This window comes from Anolis carolinensis, unplaced genomic scaffold (assembly GCF_035594765.1).
Source record: "Anolis carolinensis isolate JA03-04 unplaced genomic scaffold, rAnoCar3.1.pri scaffold_17, whole genome shotgun sequence".
Classification (NCBI taxonomy): Eukaryota; Metazoa; Chordata; class Lepidosauria; order Squamata; family Dactyloidae; genus Anolis; species Anolis carolinensis.
This window is the reverse complement of record NW_026943827.1, coordinates 1839795-1860976: the sequence shown is the minus strand read 5'-3', so window position 1 is coordinate 1860976 and position 21182 is coordinate 1839795. Positions and strand designations below refer to the sequence as shown.

General features: G+C 43.6%; 1 protein-coding gene across 1 annotated transcript; it reads right to left on the bottom strand.

Moving 5' to 3' along the window:
* Positions 1-3665: 3665 nt before the first annotated feature.
* Positions 3666-17739, bottom strand: LOC134294594 (zinc finger protein 658B-like). Its single transcript, XM_062966161.1, has 2 exons — positions 12367-17739; positions 3666-6907 (listed from the first exon to the last, which is right to left on the bottom strand). The coding sequence occupies exon 2, from the start codon at positions 6424-6426 to the stop codon at positions 5305-5307; it is 1122 nt and encodes a 373-aa protein (XP_062822231.1). The 5' UTR covers positions 6427-6907; positions 12367-17739; the 3' UTR covers positions 3666-5304.
* Positions 17740-21182: the final 3443 nt, after the last annotated feature.

Genomic DNA, 21182 nt, shown 5'->3' with positions numbered 1-21182 from the left:
TTGATTCACCCTTTCCTTCTTTCAGCTTCTTCCTTCCTTCCTTCCTTCCGCTTCCTTTTCTACGCAGTGTGCTTTCTTTGGAGAAGAGGGGAGGCTGAACAATCTCTACGTTTGAGACTATGGCTCTGAAGAATATACCGGTGACACCAGATCTGGGTGTAAACACTATGCTTGTAACTTCTGTTCAGCACGAAAAATCATACCTTGTCCTGGCACCAAGCAGATCCATTCACACACACATATTCACTCACCCTCCCACACTCGCCCATCTTCTCGCAAAGGACAGATCCATTTCCTAGCAGAGCTAAATGTCCCCTGAAGAAGGAGAGGGTTTGGGGCAACCGTCAGCCAGCCAGATCGGCTGTGGCCTGGACATGGTCCAAAAGAGGCAGAGGTCGATTCTCAAATCCTGGATCCACAGGGTCACCAAGGTCATCAATACAACAGAAGAGAGGTTCTCAAAGTGTACCCAAAAGTCTTATGGTCCTCCTTGCTGCCCCAAGCGTTTCCACCCCCACCTCAGACTCCCTCGCTGCCCAAAGATTATTTTCCATGCTGCTCCCCTTCCTCGTGGTGGGAGTATTATGGTCTATCTTGCATCACCCGCCCCACACAGGCCGCCAGCTCTTTCCCCCTTGTTTGGCCAGCTGCTGAGCTTAGAAAGGGCAGGGTGGCCAGCCAACCACTCCACCCCTGACCTGAAATCATCCTTCTCCCCTTCTCTCTCAGCCCCTCTATTGCCCTCCTTTGGGGCTGCCTCCCCTGCCTTACCTTTCTGAATCAGTGAAGCTCATGGTCTGCTCTGTACTGCTAAGAATGAAAATAAACATGCTCCAAAAACATGTTCTTCCCCCCAAAACATGGCTAGATTTCCCACAATGTATTTTGAAAATGTTTTGTCCGCAGTGGATAATAGTCTTTGTTATGAATGGATGCTCCCGCTAGAAAATACATAACAATGTGGGGAAACTACAATTTCCAATCCTCCCCAAACCAGGCCATGTTGGGTCTGAATGCCAAATTTGCTCCAGATCTCTCATCAGATAGGTTCAGTGCTCTCTGGTTAAGGGTGAACTACAATTCCCATATGCCAAGGGCAGTCACCCCCAAACCCAGCCAGTATTTATAATTGGCCGTGTTGGGTCTGTCTGCCAAGTGTGGTCCAGATCTGATACTGACTGGGTTCAGTGCTTTCTGGCTACAAGTGAACTATAACTCCCAAAACCAAGGTCAATTCCCCTAACCCCCTGTAGTAAGTTCAGTTGGTCATGGGGCTTCTACGTACAAAGCTTTGTCCCGGTTCATTGTTGGTGTGGGTCATAGCATCTCTCAATGCAGGTGAACTACAACTCCCAGATTCCAGGCAATCACCCCCAAACTCCGCCTGTATTTAGTTGGACATGTTGGGTCTGTGTACCAAGTTTGGTCCATCATTGGTGGGGTTCAGCGTGCTCTGCATGCAGGGTGAACTACAACTTCCACACGGGCGGGTCATTCCCTCCAGTGTGTTCTGTAAGCCATCAGGGTTCTGTGTACACGTGTGTTCCGGATCTAATGAGGGGAACATGCATGCATGCTTGCTGCTGCTGGCCTTTTCCAGGATGTTTTGTAAGAACAGGAAACGCAAAAGCTTTGGAAGAAGCTGCTTACAGTTGTGGTTTTTATTAGTTAAGAGGAAAGTGTAATAGTGGGACTGCGTGGTGTGTGACGTGGAAGTGCATCTTGGATGTTTGGCAGGAATGGAGGGATGGGAGGAAGGGAGGGAAAAAGGAGGGAGGGAGGGAGGGAGAAAGGGAGGGAGGAAAAATGGAGGGAGGGAAGAAAGGGAGGGAGGAAGAAAGGAGGGAGGGAGGGAGGGAGGGAGGAAAGGAGGAAGGGAGAAAGGAGGGAGGGAAAAATGGAGGAAGAAAGGAATAGAGGAAGAAAGGCGGGAGGGAGGGAGGAAGAAGGGAGGAATAAAGGAGAGAGGGAGGGAGGAAGAAAGGAGGGAAGGAGGGAGGAAAGGAGGAATGAAGGGAGAAAGGAGGGAGGGAGGAATGGAGGAAGAAAGGAATAGAAGAAAGGAGAGAGGGAGGGAGGGAGGAAGGGAGGGAGGGAAAAATGGAGGAAGAAAGGAATAGAAGAAGAAAGGAGGGAGAGAAGAAGAAAGGAAGGAAGAAGGGAGGAAGAAAGAAAGGAGGAATAAAGGAGAGAGGGAGGGAGGAAGAAAGGGGGGAGGGAGGGAGGAAAGGAGGAAGGGAGAAAGGAGGGAGGGAGGAATGGAGGAAGAAAGGAATAGAGGAAGAAAGGAGAGAGGGAGGGAGGGAGGAAGAAGGGAGGAAGGGAGGGAGGAAAGGAGGGAGGAAGGGAGAAAGGAGGGAGGGAGGGAGGAAGAAAGGAGGGAGGGAGGAAGAAAGGAAGGAGGGAGGGAGGAAGAAGGGAGGAAGGGAGGGAGGAAAGGAGGGAGGAAGGGAGAAAGGAGGGAGGGAGGGAGGAAGAAAGGAGGGAGGGAGGAAGAAAGGAAGGAGGGAGGAAGGAAGAAGGGATGAAGGAGAGAGGGAGAAAGAAAGGAGGGAGAGAGGGAGGGAGGAAGAAAGGAGGGAGGGAGGAAGAAGGGAGGGAGGGAGGGAGCAAGAAAGGAGGGAGGGAGGGAGGAGGGAGGGAAGAATGGAGGAATGGAGGGGAGGCCTTTTGGGGAAAGAAATACATACAAATCAGGGGATGACCCAAACCTGATGACACTTGGCAGGCGAACAGTGGCAGATGTGTCCTCCAAGTGCGGCCATTTTCCTCCTGATAGCCCGAAAAGTGACAGGATGGGGAGCCCGGGACGCGCCCCATTGCCACCAATAGGCCGGATCTAGCCACATTTTTTGGCTGCAGACCGCAAATGACTATCCGGCTATCCAAGTTTTCAGGTGGTATGCAAAAACGGATCCGTGGTCTCCCGAAATTCGTCTAGAATACACGGATCGAGGTTCAGCCGAAATACACAAGTGTAATATTTATATTATTCTATTATTCTTACAGCTTTCTTAATTTGTCCATCTCAACGAATTCATGAATCTTCATCAGCTGTTTCCATCGTTCTTTGTCTTCCAATCTGCTCTGAGGGAGAGATGCTGTGTATCCTAATATTTGCAGAAATAGTCACAAGATATCCTATACAAATTTACAGAAATATTCTCCAAAAAATCTGAAATATTAAGGAAAATATTCACAAATATATTCCTAGAAATATTATCAAAAATATTCCAGAAAATATTCACAAAGATCATAAAAATTCACAGAAGTATTCACAAAAATACTCACACAAAAAATTCCTAAATTTATTCATAGAAATAATCATAGAAATATTCACAAAAATATTTTTGAAAATTCCCAAAATAGTTTTATGTTTACAACTTTTTTTGGTTATTAAATGTTTATTTTACTTACATGATATTTGTGTTTACTGTTCTAACGTGGCACAAATCCTGTGCAAAATCATACTATGTTTTTGACATTAATATTGAAATCTGAAATATATACAGAAAGTCTTTGCCAGAAATATTTGCAAAACTAATAAGAATATTGAGAAAAACGATCCTTAAACAGTCTCCGTTACTACAGGGGGTTCACGCTAAGCAGGGATAAATCTACACAAAGCAGAAGGGATGGCCTCGCGGTCCGAGGATCTCCCAGTATCAAGGGTGAGATTTATTAAACAAGGACAAGGTAAGCCAAAAGCGTATTGACTTTGAAAGGAATGCTGTGATGACTCAAAGTCAGCATGGATTTCTCAAAAACAAGTCATGCCAGACCCATCTTATCCCTTTTTTCAACAGTTACATGCTTGGCAGATGCAGGGAATGCTGTGGATGGAGCAGATCTTGATTCCAGCAAGGCCTTCCTTCGACAACGTCCCCCACCACCTTCTAGTCCAATGTGGGCCAGGCAAGGCGAGTCTCAGGTGGATCTGGAATTGGTTCAGTGACCGAACCCAAAGGGTGCTTCTCTCTGTTGGATCCTCCTCTTTGTCCTGGAAAGAAGCCACTAGTGGAGTGCCACGGAGAGGGTTCAGTCCTGGGCCCAGTTCTGTTCAATCTCTATATTAATGACTTGGATGAAGGTTTAGAAGGTGTGTTTATCATGTTTGGTGATTGGGAGGGAGAGCGAATACTCCAGAGGACAGGATCAGGAGGCAAAGTGACCTCAACAGATGAGAGAGCTGATTGGCCAAAACTCACAAAATGAATGCCAACAAGCACAAATGTAAGATATGACAGGCAGAAAAAATGAAATGCAAAGACACAGGACGGGTGATGCCTGGCTTGACAACAGCCCATGTGAAAAAGATCTTGGAGTCCTCATGGAAACAAGATGAACATGAGCCAAGAGAGTGACGCAGCATCTCAGAAAGCCAATGGGATTCAGGGCTGCATCCAAAGGAGTCGAGTGCCCAGATCGAGGGAAGTCCTGGTGCCTCTTTCTTTTGGTCAGACCTCTTCACCTGGAATCACACTGTGTCCAATTCTGGGCCCCACAGTTCAAGAGATATTGACTCCAAGCTGGAAGGAGTCCAGAGGAAGAGGGCAACTAAAAGGATCCAAGGCCTGGAGACCAGGAATAATCCCTCTTTTGAAGGTCTGGCTAAAATAAGGCAATGGCAGCACATAAACCAAGGTCAAAAGTTCCAATTCACCCAGACAAGCCAAGTACTACGGAAGCAGGTCAGGAGCAAGACTAAGCAACAGCCAAGGTCACAGTCCAACAGTCAGGTGACAGGAGTTCATTCATCAGAGTTCATAAAGTAACAACCAAGAATGCATGAGTACAAAACCAAAGTCAGAGTTTTGAAGTCAAGCCAAATAGGCAAGTGTATAAATATATAGCATCCCTACTTTGCGGATTTTCACTTATTGCTCTTGGTCCTGGAACCTAACCCCCGTGATAGGTGAAGGAACACTGTGTTTTAGTTCAATCTTTCTACAATATACCACATGTGATGAAATGTCCCAACTTTGAGCCTGCATTTCCAAAATTTGAAAGCGTTGCTTTTGTACATGTTTGAATGACACTCTGGTGTCAATTAACACCATTCTCTCCAGGGTGAATTCTATGATGTCTATATATAATGATATTCCGTGACAAGCTCTGTCCACAATTCATGCATTTCTACTCTTTCTCCGGAGTGTGAGTCCTTTGATGTGAACTTAGGTCTCCCCTCTGAGTAAAGCTCTCTCCACACTCCAGTCATTTATAGGATTTCTCCCGAGTGTGAGTGCTTTGATGTGAACATAAGCCTGAACCATGAGTGAAGCTCTGTCCACACTCCAGGCAGTTCTAGGGTTTCTCCTCAGTGTGAGTCCTTTGATGTGAACTTTGATGTGAACGTAGATGTGAACTACGAGCGAAGCTATGTCCGCACTCCAGGCATTTATAGGGTTTCTCCCCAGTGTGAGTCCTTTGATGTGTACGTAGTCCTGAACTATGAGCAAAGTTCTGTCCACACTCCAGGCAGTTATAGGGTTTCTCCCCAGTGTGAGTTCTTTGATGTGTATGTAAGTGTCCCTTCTGAGTGAAGCTCTGTCCACACTCCAGGCAGTTATAGGGTTTCTCCCCAGTGTGAGTCCTTTGATGGTTACGTAGTCCTGAACTATGAGCAAAGCTCTGTCCACACTCCAGGCATTTATAGGGTTTCTCCCCAGTGTGAGTTCTTTGATGTCTATGTAAGTGTCCCTTCCGAGTGAAGCTCTGTCCACACTCCAGGCAGTTATAGGGTTTCTCCCCAGTGTGAGTCCTTTGATGTTTACGTAGAGTTGAACTATCAGCAAAGCTGTGTCCACACTCCAGGCATTTATAGGGTTTCTCCCCAGTGTGAGTCCTTTGATGTGAACGTAGAACTGAACTATGAGCAAAGCTCTGTCCACACTCCAGGCAGTTATAGGGTTTCTCCCCAGTGTGAGTCCTTTGATGTCTATGTAATTGTGAATTATGAGAGAAGTTCTGTCCACACTCCAGGCATTTATAGGGTTTCTCCCCAGTGTGAGTCCTTTGATGTTTACGTAGAGTTGAACTATCAGCAAAGCTCTGTCCACACTCCAGGCAGTTATAGGGTTTCTCCCCAGTGTGAGTCCTTTGATGTCTATGTAATTGTGAATTATGAGAGAAGTTCTGTCCACACTCCAGGCAATTATAAGGTTTCTCCCCCATGTGAGTCCTTTGATGTGAACATAGACTTGAACTACGAGTAAAGCTCTGTCCACACTCCAGGCATGTATAGGGTTTCTCCCCCGTGTGAGTCCTTTGATGTCTTTGTAAGTTTCCCTTCTGAGTAAAGCTCTGTCCACACTCCAGGCAGTTATAGGGTTTCTCCCCAGTGTGAGTCCTTTGATGTCTCTTCAGCTTTCCATGCTGACTAAAGCTCTTTCCACATTCGATACATTTATATGCTTTCTCCTCCATGTCAACAGTGCTATGTACATTTAATTCCAATAAGGACACTTGATTCTTGTTTTTCCCTTTCTGATTACTCACAGCACTGGGTTCAAATTACAGGAAGGTAGATTCCATCTGAACATTAAAAAGAACTTCCTGACTGTAAGAGTTGTTCAGTGGTGGAACTCTCTGCCTCAAAGTGTAGTGGAGGCTCCTTTGGAATCCTTTAATCAGAGACTAGATGCTCATCTGTCACGGATACTTTGAGCTTTTCCTGCACGGTAGAGGCCTGGACTGGGTGCCTCATGCAGTCTCTTCCGACTCTATGGTTCTACTCTATAATCCAAAGTGAATGTAGGAATTCTGCAGGATCAGCCCCTTGAGAGGAATCCCTTTTCCTAGAGGACTGGTTTTCTTACTGCACTTTGGTTTCCAAAATCCTTAATATCGACTAGAAGCTGCTTCATTTCCCATCACGGCAGGGGTGGCTCCAGAGAACTCTCATGTCCTGGTCAAGAAAGAAGAAGCAAAAGGTTAGACATGAAGCCGCATACCTCTGGCTCAAGGTAAACAAAGCGAAAAAGGAAAGAAGAAAGATGGAAAGATTGAAGGAAGGGAGGAAACACAGAAGGAGAGGATAAGAGAAGGAAGGAATCACTGAAGGAGGGAACTGGACCCTTTTCCCATATTGAAGGGCCACACCCATTTCATTGGGTCAAACTCAAACGTGGTTAAAGGAACAGAAGGCAGGCTGGCTGGCAGAACGCCTTCCAACATTCAAGGGTGTAACATGTTCTGGATCATGGGTTTCCGTGAATTACCAGGATTGTGCTAAATGCTGAAAGAAACAAGGATTTCTTTATTGGTTGTGTCCTTATCTCCCCTGCCACAGGGACCCCCAACTCTGCTTCCTCGGCATCTCAAAGGGTCACTCCGGCCACATTTCCCCAATGAATCTTCCAAACTAAGAAGGACCTGCCTTCCCAACTGGCTAATTCACAACCACGTTCACAAATTGAGTCCATGCTGAACTAAGTTCCATTCAGGCATTCATGCATTCCCTCTGTTGAGCCCATGATGAGATGCAAAGACAGGCACAGCTCCAGCCACAAAGCCTCCTTCCTGCCGACTCCCTTCACCTTTGCCCACTTCCCCCTTTTCTTCTTTTTCCTCCATCCAGGGGAAATCCTAGGAAAACTGGAGGCCATGGAGAGACAAGGTCTTCCTTGGATGCCTTTGGGAAGAACCTTCAAGGGGTCTCCACATGGCCTGAAATGTTATCCCTTGATTCTGTAAGGCTGAAAACGAAAACGACCGGGAGAAGAATGGGCTTCCGTGGGAACTTCCAAAAGAAAGGGCCTGGTATTCTATCTCCCCAAACTCTGGCACCCTCACATGTTAAGACAGATATAGAAGGAAGGCTTCTAATGGTAACAATGGAACTACAAACAATTACTCAAGTATAAGCCGGCTTTTCAGCATGTTTTTAATGCTGAAAAAGCCCCCCTTGGCTTATACTCGGGTGAGGGAGGGAAGGAGGAAGACGGGTGTTGCTGAGAGGCAGCTGTCACCGTTTGCAGTGCTTGTCCTTGTGACTGAACGAAAGCAGGTGCCTCCCTGAGGGAACAAGGCTGCACTTGAGTGAGGGCGAAGAGGTCCTCAACTTCACCACCGGCAGATGAGTGAGACTGACAAGGAGGAGGAGCCGGGCACTTCTTACTCAGCGCATCCACGGCAGAAAAGGATGAGCTTGCCCTCCCTCCACTAAAGCCTTGTTTCCTCAAGGAGGCTCCTGGCCCTGGCCACCCCCGTGATCCCGGCCCAACCGAAGAGGAGGAGAGAGATTAGGGAAGGAGGCAGCCGGAGAGGGAAGGAAGGAAAGAAAAGGGGTTTCCGTGCGGAAAGGCCTTTGAACCCTCTCCCACCCAGCCCACACATTCCTGGGTCTAGCGCACACCCTGCCCACTTTTTGTAAAGACCTAAAAACATGGCTGTTCCAATGTGCCTTTGATTAATTCCGTTCACTAAATGATTGGATCCCTCTAGCCATAACTTAATTCTCGACTCTTGCAGTTTACTGTTGTCCCTGCCCTGGGCTTGTACTATCCTGACTGGCTCTTCCAGCCTTAACTTCTCATCGGCCTCTCGCACTCTGCCATCAGCCCTTCCCTCGCAGCTGTATTGCACAGGCCTTTCCCTTGCCCCAGCTCGGAAACGTCCATTACGCTCGGCTAAATACTGGTTGTTGTATGATGAATTATGTTTTTAATTATGTCATTTATGATGTGGTATATATATTTTTATTGTGTTATATTTTGACCTTTGTCTGATTGGGCTTGGTCCCCATGTAAGGTGCCCTGCGTCCCTTCAGGGAGATGGTGGCGGGATACAAAAAAAATGCAGTAGTAGTAGTAGTAGTAGTTGTTGTTGATGTTATTATTATTGGGGGTGAAGTGTGGTACAATGTGGTGTTATACTTTAAAGCAGGGGTCCTCAAACTTTTTAAGCCGAGGGCTGGTCCACAAACCTTCAGACTGTTGAGGGGCCGGATTTTCATTTTTTAAAAAAATACAAATAAATTCCGATGCACACTGCAATGATATAGTCGTTAATTAGGGTTGTTGTTGTTGTTGTTGTTGTGTGCCTTCAAGTCATTTCAGACTTTGGGTGAGCCTAAGTCTAAAATGTATTTATTTATTATTTATTTATTTCCTGCATTTATTTACTACATTTGTATCACACTCTTCTCACCCCAAAGGGGACTCAGAGTGGCTTACAAATTATATGTACATACAATATATTATATTATTAGCATAGCACAATATTAGCATTATATATTACTTTATTGAACTATACCACTATACTGTAATATTATTAGTATGGTCCAGAGAGCGCTGCGATTCACTGTGTCGAATGCCTTTGCAAGGTCAATGAATGCCATGTACAGAGGTTGGTTTTGTTCCCTGCATTTTTCTTGGAGCTGTCGTGCAGTGAAGATCATGTCCACTGTTCCTCTGGAGGGACGGAAGCCATTCTGGGATTCTGGGAGGGTGTCTTCTGAAACAGGGAGAAGGCGGTTTGCAAGGATCCTTGCGAGGATTTTCCCGGAGGAGGTTTGAAGGGAGATGCCGCGATAGTTCCCGCAGTCTGTTCTGTCCCCTTTCTTGAAAAGAGTGATGATGGTGGCATCCTTGAAGTCAGCTGGGATTTTCTCGGTCATCCACACCTTTTCAATGAGCTGGTGGAGTTGTTGTATCAGCTCAGGTCCACCCCCTTTGAAGATTTCAGCAGGAATCCCATCAGGTCCGCTGGCTTTATTGTTTTTTTGTTGGCTGATGGCATTGCTGACTTCTTCCAAACTAGGCAGTGCTGCAAGCTCATCCCTAGTTTGTTGTTGCGGGATTTGTGAGAGGGTCTCTTCGGCCACATTGGAGCTGCAATTCAGCAGGTTCTGGTAGTGCTCTTTCTAACGTAGTGCAATTGATGTTTTGTCCTTCAGAATTTTGGTTCCATCTGATGATGGAAAAAAATCGGGTGCCCTGACAAATTTGTGAACATCCTGCGGCTCCTCCATGATGACATGATGGCAACAGTCTTGGACAGCAACGGCTCCCAAAGTGACCCATTTAAGGTGGAATCAGGTGTCAAGCAGGGGTGTGTTATTGCCCCCACCTTATTTTCCATCTTCATCGCTATGATACTTCACCTTGTTGATGGGAAGCTTCCCACCGGAGTGGAAATCATCTATCGGACAGATGGCAAGCTATTTAACCTCAGCAGACTGAGAGCCAAAACCAAGGCACCACAACATCTGTTATAGAACTCCAATATGCTGATGACAACGTAGTCTGTGCGCATTCAGAAGAAGACCTACAAGCCACTCTCAACACCTTCGCAGAAGCATACGAGAAGCTCGGCCTCTCACTGAACATCGAGAAAACCAAAGTGCTCTTCCAACAGACACCAGCTAATCCCTCTGCAAAGCCAGGAATACAGTGTAACATTAGAAAACGTTGACCATTTCTGCTACCTTGGCAGCCACCTCTCCACAAAAGTCAACATCAACACCAAAATACAACACCACCTGAGTTCTGCGAGTGCAGCATTTTTCCGTATGAAGCAGAGAGTGTTTGATGACCGGGACATCCGTAGAGATACCAAGGTCCTTGTTTACAAAGCCATTGTCCTCCCAACCCTGCTCTACGCCTGCGAAACGTGGACTGTGTACAGGCGTCACACCAAACTCCTGGAGCATTTCCATCAGCGTTGCCTCAGGAAAATCCTGCAAATCTCTTGGGAAGACAGGCGGACAAATGTCAGCGTGCTGGAAGAAGCAAAGACCACCAGCATTGAAGCGATGCTCCTACGCCATCAACTCCGCTGGACTGGCCACGTTGTCCGAATGCCCTATCACCGTCTCCCAAAGCAGTTACTCTACTCCGAACTCAAGAATGGGAAACGGAATGTTGGTGGGCAGGAAAAGAGATTTAAAGATGGGCTCAAAGCCAACCTTAAAAACTGTGGCATAGACACTGAGAACTGGGAAGCCCTGGCCCTTGAGCGCTCTAATTGGAGGTCAGCTGTGACCAGCAGTGCTGCGGAGTTCGAAGAGACACAAATGGAGGGCTCAAGGGAGAAACGTGCCAAGAGGAAGGAGCGTCAAGCTAGCCCCGACCGGGACCGCCTTCCACCTGGAAACCGATGTCCTCACTGCGGGAGAATATGCGGGTCAAGAATCGGTCTCTTCAGCCACATGAGAACACACACCCAAGATGGAAGACAATCGTCCTCGAGCTACGAGGGATCGCCTAAGGCAAGGCAATATTATTAGTAATATTATACGAATGTAATATAGAATATATAATTAATATTATTATACGGTATTATTATTAGTGTTATATTGTATTACATTATAATATTATTATCAATATTATATGTATATACAATATATTATATTATAAAACTGAGGGTGGGGGCCAGGTAAATGAGCTCGGAGGGCCGCATCCGGCCCCCGGGCCTTAGTTTGGGGACCCCTGCTTTAAAGGGACCAACAAAGTGTTGAACAAAGTGTTCAAAGAATAAGTTTTGTCGGCTTTGACTCGGTCTGGACTAAGGTTTATGTACAAGGTTCTGTGGATGAATGGCTCAAATATTTTGTATTGTTTTAAATCTGTATTTAACCACTTATGTTTTTATTCTTTTGTATTGTTGTGTATTGGCATCAAATTCTGCCAGTTTTGTAAGCCGCCCTGAGTCCCTTTGGGTGAGAAGGGCGGGATAGAAATGATGGAAATAAATACATAAAATAAACAAAGAAACAGAAGAATGCAAGTGAAATGGTGGATTAGGTCAAGGTGGTATTGCTCAACTGCCGAGGCCTTGGCTACTGCTATAAAGGGAAGATGATTACAAATAATAATAATAATTTATTTCTTATATTCCGCCTCCATCTCCCCAAGGGGACTCGGGGCGGCTTACATGGGGACAAAGCCCTAAAATCAACAGTTGACATATGCACAAAAACAGTAGAAGTTACAAAATTTAAATACATAGCAAGAACCAAACAATTTTAAAACTTTAAGATAAAACACATAGCATATCAGTTAGACAGGGGAGTGGGGCTGTTGAGGATTACGTGGGAGGGGCTGACTTGTGCAAACATGAATAGTGGAACCAGAGTGGGGTAAAGTGCTAGGAGCCGGCAAGGCGATTTGGACTGTATGATGAAAGTGCAGCTGATTATTCTATATAAAAGCATTAGCAACAAGAAAACAGCTAGAAAAACACGAGTTTAGAAAGGACTCAAAAAGATTTGATATTTTTAAATAGAGAATACTTTGAATACAGTAATGCAGAAACTCCAAATTATTAGCCAAAGCAGCACACGTTAGAAAGGGAAGAAAATAATAACATCCATTAATGACAAGGAAGGTAAGAATCATACAAGAATGGAAGACAAAATATTACCATATATACTCGAAGATGAGCCGAGTTTTTCAGTCCTTATTTATGAGCTGAAAGAGCCTCCCCCGGCTTATAATCGGGTCAAGGTCAAGCCAGGCAGTGGAGCCTGGAGACTACAGTATGTTTTCTTTTCCAAAACCTCCCTCCTCCGCTTCTCCTCCCAGGCTGGAGTTATCTTATTTTTTAAGAGAGAGAGAGACAAGAAGAGAATGTTTTCAAAAGCGAAAGAAGAGTGAGTGAGAGCCTCTTGCAAGCCAGGAAGAAGAAAAAGATTGCATGGGTGCAAGGGGAAGAAAAAGAGAGACTCTTGCAAATTTGCAGGATTTATTATTATTATTATTATTATTATTATTATTATTATTATTACTATTATTGCAAGAATGTTTGAGTCAATAGGGAGGGAAAGGGGAGGAACAGAAGGTGTGTATTTCTTTTTATTCTTAAGGAAACAAAAATGGGGTGGGTTTTTTGGGAGAGGAAGGGAAGTTTTAAAAAGCCTTTTCTGGCTACTTTTAGAGTTTGAAAAGGGATAAATAAAAGAGGTGGGAAAGGGCAGGAGAAAAGAGGCCAAAGTTGTTTTTAGGAGGGCTTTGCTTGCATTTCTTCCTTGGGCAAATGCATGCCCCAAAGCTTGTAAATAAATCTATATATATATAAAAGAGTGATGGCATCAGGGCAACCCACAACACAACAAAACTATAGGCCGCCCAACCTCGAAATTTGACAACACAACCCATCATCCACGGCTCCAGTAAGATACAACAACAACAAAAAAAGAAAAATAAAGTCCTAATTAGAGGGAGAGCAATAATTGGTTTTTATCCAATTGCTGCCAGTTTAGAGGGCTAATCTCTGCCCACTTCGTCTCCTAGCAACCAATTCAGCCAAGCACAGCAAAGGTTCAGTTAGGGGACAGGCAGATTTAGGCCTCACTTAGGTCTCTTCCACAGATTATCTAATTTGCACTGGATTATATGGCAGTGTAGACTCAAGGCCCTTCCACACAGCTATATAACCCAGTTATAATCTTATATTATCTGCTTTGCACTGGATTATCTTGACTCCACACTGCCATATAATCCACTTCAGTGTGCATTTTATACAGCTGTGTAGAAGGGGCCTCATATAATCCAGTTCTAAGCAGATAATATAAGATTATCAATATACAGTAGAGTCTCACTTCTGGACCGAAAGGCCGCAAGTTTGAATTGGGGGCGCAGAGAGAGCCCCCACTGTTAGCCCCAGCTTCTGCCAATCCAGAAGTTTGAAAACATGCAAATGTGAGTGCATCAATAGGTACTGCTCCGGCAGGAAGGTAACGCTGCTCCATGCACTCATCCCACATGACCTTGGAGGAGTCTATGGACAACGCCGGCTCTTCAGCTTAGAAATGGAGATGAGAACCAACCCCCAGAGTCGGACACGACTGGACTCAGGGAAAAACCTTTACCCTTGACCTTAACTACCACCAATTCCTCAATACTTTATTTCCCATACCACCAGACTTCGCCACAGCGCATGGCCGGGCACAGCTAGTATTATATTCCGTCCGCAAGGTCCGTCCGCAAGGGCGTTGCCCAGGGGACGTTGCCCGGATGTTTTGATATTTTTACCATCCTTGTGGGAAGCTTCTCTCATGTCCCTGCATGGAGCTGGAGCTGATAGAGGGAGCTCATCCGCGCTCTCCCCGGTTGGGATTCGAATCCACTAGGCCACCGAAGGCTCCTTGTACAAAATAGTAATAGATGGATAATGCTGATACTATGCTATGTTAATAATAAGATTATAATATATATGTATATTATAATGTAGTCTATATATATAAAAGAGTGATGGCATCAGGGCAGCGGACAAAACAACAAAACTACAGGCCCCCCAACCTCGAAATTTGACAACACAACCCATCATCCACGCCTCTAGGTTGATACAAGAAAAAGAAAAGAAAAATAAAGTCCTAATTAGAGGGAGAGGAATAATTGTTTTTATCCAATTGCTGCCAGTTACAAGGCTAAGTTCCACCCACTTGGTCTCCTAGCAACCTATTCAGCCCAGGGGACAGGCACAAGAATTTGGAGAGACCCCTAAGGGCCATCCAGCCCAACCCTTTCTACTATGCAGCAGGACACAATACAAGCATTCACAACACATGCACAATGTATAAATACTATACAATACTACACAGGGACATAGACCACCTCTATCCTCACCACTTTCACAGTACACAAACAACCAAATGCATACTCAACATAAAGACAACCATACAACAGACATTCAATACCACCACTACTTCAACAATTTCTCACCAACACCACCAGACAACACCACAGCAACGTGTGGCCGGGCACAGCTAGTCTGGCATCACGGCGACCGACAAAACAACAAAACTACAGGACCCCCAACCTCAAAATTTGACAACACAACCCATCATCCACGCCTCAAGGTTGATACAACAAAAAGAAAAGAAAAATAAAGTCCTAATTAGAGAGAGAGCAATAATTATTTTTATCCAATTGCTGCCAGTTTAGAGGGCTAATCTCTGTCCACTTCGTCTCCTAGCAACCAAGGGACAGCCAGGATTCAGTTAGGGGACAGGCAGATTTAGGCCTCACTTAGGTCTCTTCCACAGATTATCTAATTTGCACTGGATTATATGGCAGTGTAGACTCAAGGCCCTTCCACACAGCTATATAACCCAGTTATAATCTTATATTATCTGCTTTGCACTGGATTATCTTGACTCCACACTACCATATAATCCACTTCAGTGTGTATTTTATACAGCTGTGTAGAAGGGGCCTCATATAATCCAGTTCTAAGCAGATAATATAAGATTATCAATATACAGTAGAGTCTCACTTCTGGACCGAAAGTTTGAATTGGGGGCGCAGAGAGAGCCCCCACTGTTAGCCCCAGCTTCTGCCAATCCAGAAGTTCGAAAACATGCAAATGTGAGTGCATCAATAGGTACTGCTCCGGTAGGAAGGTAACGCTGCTCCATGCACTCATCCCACATGACCTTGGAGGAGTCTATGGACAACGCTGGCTCTTCAGCTTAGAAATGGAGATCAGTACCAACCCCCTGAGTCGGACACGACTGGACTCAGGGAAAAACCTTTACCCTTTACCTTAACTACCACCAATTCCTCAATACTTTATTTCCCATACCACCAGACTTCGCCACAGCGCATGGCCGGGCACAGCTAGTATTATATTCCGTCCGCAAGGTCCGTCCGCAAGGGCGTTGCCCAGGGGACGTTGCCCGGATGTTTTGATATTTTTACCATCCTTGTGGGAAGCTTCTCTCATGTCCCTGCATGGAGCTGGAGCTGATAGAGGGAGCTCATCCGCGCTCTCCCCGGTTGGGATTCGAATCCACTAGGCCACCGAAGGCTCCTTGTACAAAATAGTAATAGATGGATAATGCTGATACTATGCTATGTTAATAATAGATTATAGTATACATGTATATTATAATGTAGTCTATATATATAAAAGAGTGATGGCATCAGGGCAGCAGACAAAACAACAAAACTACAGGCCCCCCAACCTCAAAATTTGACAACACAACCCATCATCCACGCCTCTAGGTTGATACAAAAAAAAGAAAAGAAAAATAAAGTCCTAATTAGAGGGAGAGGAATAATTGTTTTTATCCAATTGCTGCCAGTTACAAGGCTAAGTTCCACCCACTTGGTCTCCTAGCAACCTATTCAGCCCAGGGGACAGGCACAAGAATTTGGAGAGACCCCTAAGGGCCATCCAGCCCAACCCTTTCTACTATGCAGCAGGACACAATACAAGCATTCACAACACATGCACAACGTATAAATACTATACAATACTACACAGGGACATAGACCACCTCTATCCTCACCACTTTCACAGTACACAAACAACCAAATGCATACTCAACATAAAGACAACCATACAACAGACATTCAATACCACCACTACCTCAACAATTTCTCACCAACACCACCAGACAACACCACAGCAACGTGTGGCCGGGCACAGCTAGTCTGGCATCACGGCGACCGACAAAACAACAAAACTACAGGGCCCCCAACCTCAAAATTTGACAACACAACCCATCATCCACGCCTCTAGGTTGATACAAGAAAAAGAAAAGAAAAATAAAGTCCTAATTAGAGGGAAAGGAATAATTATTTTTATCCAATTGCTGCCAGTTAGAAGGCTAATCTCTGCCCACTTGGTCTCCTAGCAACTGACTCAGCCGAGGGGACAGGCAGACTTAGGCCTCACTTAGGCCTCTTCCACAGATTATCTAATTTGCACTGGATTATATGGCAGTGTAGACTCAAGGCCCTTCCACACAGCTATATAACCCATTTATAATTTTATGTTATCTGCTTTGCACTGGATTATCTTGACTCCACACTACCATATAATCCACTTCAGTGTGCATTTTATACAGCTGTGAAGAAGGGGCCTCCTATAATCCAGCAAGGCCATTACATCCTAATCATTTTTCCTAACTGCAGCATTCATACTTGCCTCCAACAGACAAAAAAAACAATCAGAAATATTGTATATTCACAACTTTTAGGAAATAATGTCCCCTGATGGCGCAGCGTGTTAAAGCACTGAGCTGCTGAACTTCTGGACCGAAAGGTTTGAATTGGGGGAGCGGAGAGAGCCCCCACTGTTAGCCCCAGCTTCTGCCAACCCAGAAGTTCAAAAACATGTGAGTGCATCAATAGGTACTGCTCGCCGGCTCTTCGGCTTAGAAATGGAGATGAGCACCAACCCCCAGAGTCAGGGGGAAATGTTTACCCTTGACCTTAACTACCACCAATTCCTCAATACTTTATTTCCCAGACCACCAGACTTCGCCACAGCAACGCGTGGCCGGGCACAGCTAGTACAATATAATATTACACAATTGTATATTACATATTACATGTAACATTGCAAATAATACTGCAGTATAGTAAAATATAGTAATAGATAATGCTGATATTGTGCTATGCTAATACAGTAGATTCTCACCTATCCAACACTCACTTATCCAATGTTCTGGATTATCCAAGGCATTTTTGTAGTCAATGTTTTCAATACACTGTGATAAATTCGTAAATACAGTAATTACTACATAACATTACTGCGTATTGAACTACTTTTTCTGTCAAATTTGTTGTATAACATGATGTTTTGTTTCTTAATGTGTAAAATCATAACCTAATTTGATGTTTAATAGGCTTTTGCTTAATCCCTCTTTATTATCCAACATATTCGCTTATCCAACGTTCTGTCAGCCTGTTTATGTTGGATGAGACTCTACTGTAGTATAAAATAATAATATAATGTAATACAATTCTAATACTTTAATACAATATAACAATATTAATTATATATTACATGTGATATTAGTAATATTGCAGTATAGTTGTATAGTACAATGGAGTAATAGATAATGCTGATATTGTGCTATGCTAATAATATATTATAGTATATACGTATAATATAACGTACTGCAATGTAATAATACTACACTATTATAATTGTATATTACATATTGCATGTAATATTGCAAATAATGTAGCAGTATAGTACAATAGAGTAATAGATAATGCTGATATTGTGCTATGTTAATAATATATTATAGTATATACGTATAATATTATAATGTACTGCAATGTAATAATACTACACTATTATAATTGTATATTACATATTACATGTAATATTGCAAATAATATTGCAGTATAGTACAATAGAGTAATAGATAATGCTGATATTGTGCTATGCTAATATTATAGTATACTGTATGTACATATTTATTTATTTACTAGCTGTGCCCGGCCACGCGTTGCTGTGGCGAAGAATGGTGGTATGGGAAATAAAGTATTGAGGAATTGGTGGTAGTTAAGGTCAAGGGTAAACGTTTTCCTCGGACATTAATCCCAGTCATGTATGATTCTGGGGGTTGGTGCTCATCTCCATTTCTAAGCCGAAGAGCCGTCGTTGTCCGTAGACTCCTCCAAGGTCATGTGGGATGACTACATGGAGCGGCGTTACCTTCCCACCGGAGCAGTACCTATTGATGCACTCACATTTACATGTTTTTGAACTTCTGGGTTGGCAGAAGCTGGGGCTAACAGTGGGGGCTCTGTCAGTTCCCCCAATTCAAACCTGCGGCCTTTCGGTCCAGAAGTTCAGCAGCTCAGCGCTTTAACATGCTGTGCCATCAGGGGACATTATTTCCTAAAGGTTGTGAATATGCAATATTTCTGATTGTTTTTTTTTTGTCTGTTGGAGGCAAGTATGAATGCTGCAATTAGGAAAAATGATTAGGATGTAATGGCCTTGCAGATTTAAAGCCTAGCTGTTTCCTCCCTGAGTGATTTGTTTGTTGGGAGGTGTTAGCTGGCCCTGATTGTTTCCTGTCTGGAATTACCTTGTTTTCAGAGTGGTGTTGTTTGCGATATTTTATGTGCTTCTACTGTCTGTGGCCCTGAGAAAACAGAGGATTGGCCAGACTTTGATGATGGGAATCCTTTGTTGGGAGGTGTTAGCTGGCCCTGATTGTTTTCTGTGTGGAATTCCCCTATTTTCAGAGTGTTGTTCTTTATTTAGTGTTCTTATTTTAGAGATTGTATTGTTCTGTTTTATTATACCACATTAATTTTTTAATATTCTGATTTTAGTGTTTTTGAATACTTGGAGCAAGATTGTATTCATTTTCACGGTTGACCGCAACACAATAATAATAATAATAATAATAATAATAATAATAGTAAGGATAGTAATGATAGTAATAATAAGGACTCTGGTAATACATAGTGCTTCACTGCCTTCTCAGCTTCCTTTCTGGAAGAATCCTTTCTTGGGAGGTGTTAGCTGGCCCTGATTGTTTCCTTTGTGGAATTTCCAATTTCCTTGCTTTATTTACTTTCTTTATTTCTTTATTACTGTCCTGGTTTTAGAGATTATATTGTTCTGCATTATTCTATCCTAGAAATTATTTCATATCAAAGTAGAATCTCACTTATCCAACATTCGCTTATACAATGTTCTGGATTATCCAACACAGTCTGCCTTTTCATAATCAATGTTTTTGTAGTCAGTGTTTCAAATTCATTGTGATATTTTACTGGTAAATTTGTAAATACAGTACAGTAGAGTCTCACTTATCCAACATAAGTGGGCTGGCAAAATGTTGGATAACCGAATATGTTGGATAATAAGGAGGCGTTAAGGAAAAGCCTATTAAATATCAAATTAGGTTATGATTTTACAAATGAAACACCAAAACATCATGTTAGAGAACAAATTTGGCAGAAAAAGTAGTTCAATACGCAGTAATGCTATATAGTAATTACTGTATTTATGAATTTAGCACCAAAATATCACGATATATTGAAAACATTGACTACAAAAATGCGTTGGATAATCCAGAACGTTGGATAAGCGAGTGTTGGATAAGTGAGACTCTACTGTAATTACTACATAGCATTACTGCGCATGGAACTACCTTTTCTGTCAAATTTGTTGTATAATATGATGTTTTGGTGCTTAATTTGTATAACGATTACCTAATTTGATGTTTAATCGGCTTTTCCTGAATCCCTTCTTATTATCCAATATATTCACTTATCCTGCCGGCCTGTTTACGTTGGATAAGTGAGAGTCTACTGTATATTTCTAATCTTATATTATCTGCTCAGAACTGGATTATCTGAGGCCCTTTCTGCACAGTTGTATAAAATGCACACTGAAGTGGATTATATGGTAGTGTGGAGTCAAGATAATCTAGTGCAAAGCAGATAATATAAGATTATAAATGGGTTATATAGCTGTGTGGAAGGACCTTGAATCTACACTGCCATATAATCCAGTTCAAATCAGATAATCTGTGGAAGAAGTCTAAGTGAGGCCTAAATCTGCCTGTCCCCTAACTGAAACCTGGCTGTCCCTTGGTTGCTAGGCAACGATGTGGGCAGAGATTAGCCCTCTAAACTGGCAGCAATTGGATAAAAACAATTATTCCTCTCCCTCTAATTAGGACTTTATTTTTCTTTTCTTTTTATTGTATCAACCTTGAGGCGTGGATGATGGGTTGTGTTGTCAAATTTCGAGGTTGGGGGGCCTGTAGTTTTGTTGTTTTGTCCACTGCCCTGATGCCATCACTCTTTTATATATATAGATTAGCGACATTTCTATCCCGCTCTTCTCACCCCGAAGGAAACTCAGGGCGGTTTACAAGTCTATATACATACAATATATTATGTCATACGACTATATTGCAATAGTATTAGTAATATTGCATGTAACATAAATATAGAATTATAATAGTGAATTATAATTATTATTACATTGTATTACATCATATTATTATTAATATTCCATGTATATCCAATAGTATAATATTATTATATCATTAAATTGATGTATCATTTCTAAGCTGCTGTGAGTCCCCTTCGGGGTGAGAAGGGCGGGATAGAAATGCAGTAAACAATAAACACATAAACAAACAAGTCCAAAGGGAAGGGAGGGGGAGGGGGGGCCTCGGCGGCCATTGAGGCCTCGTTTCTTCCGGGAGGGAGGCAGGCCCCGCCCCCTCCTCCTTCCCAAGACAGACCCAGAGACACTCAATCCGGATAGAAGATCAAGATCAAGATCAATATCAATACCAACCTCTCTCTCTCTCTCTCTCTCTCTCTCTCTCTCTCTCTCCTCCTTCGCGGCTCCAGAGGAAGCGCCTCAGAAAACAATGGCGGCGAGAGAGGCTCTGCGCAGGCCCAGCCAGGAAGAAGCCCCGCCCCTCCTCCGCCCCTCGGCCCCCCATTGGCCGAGTC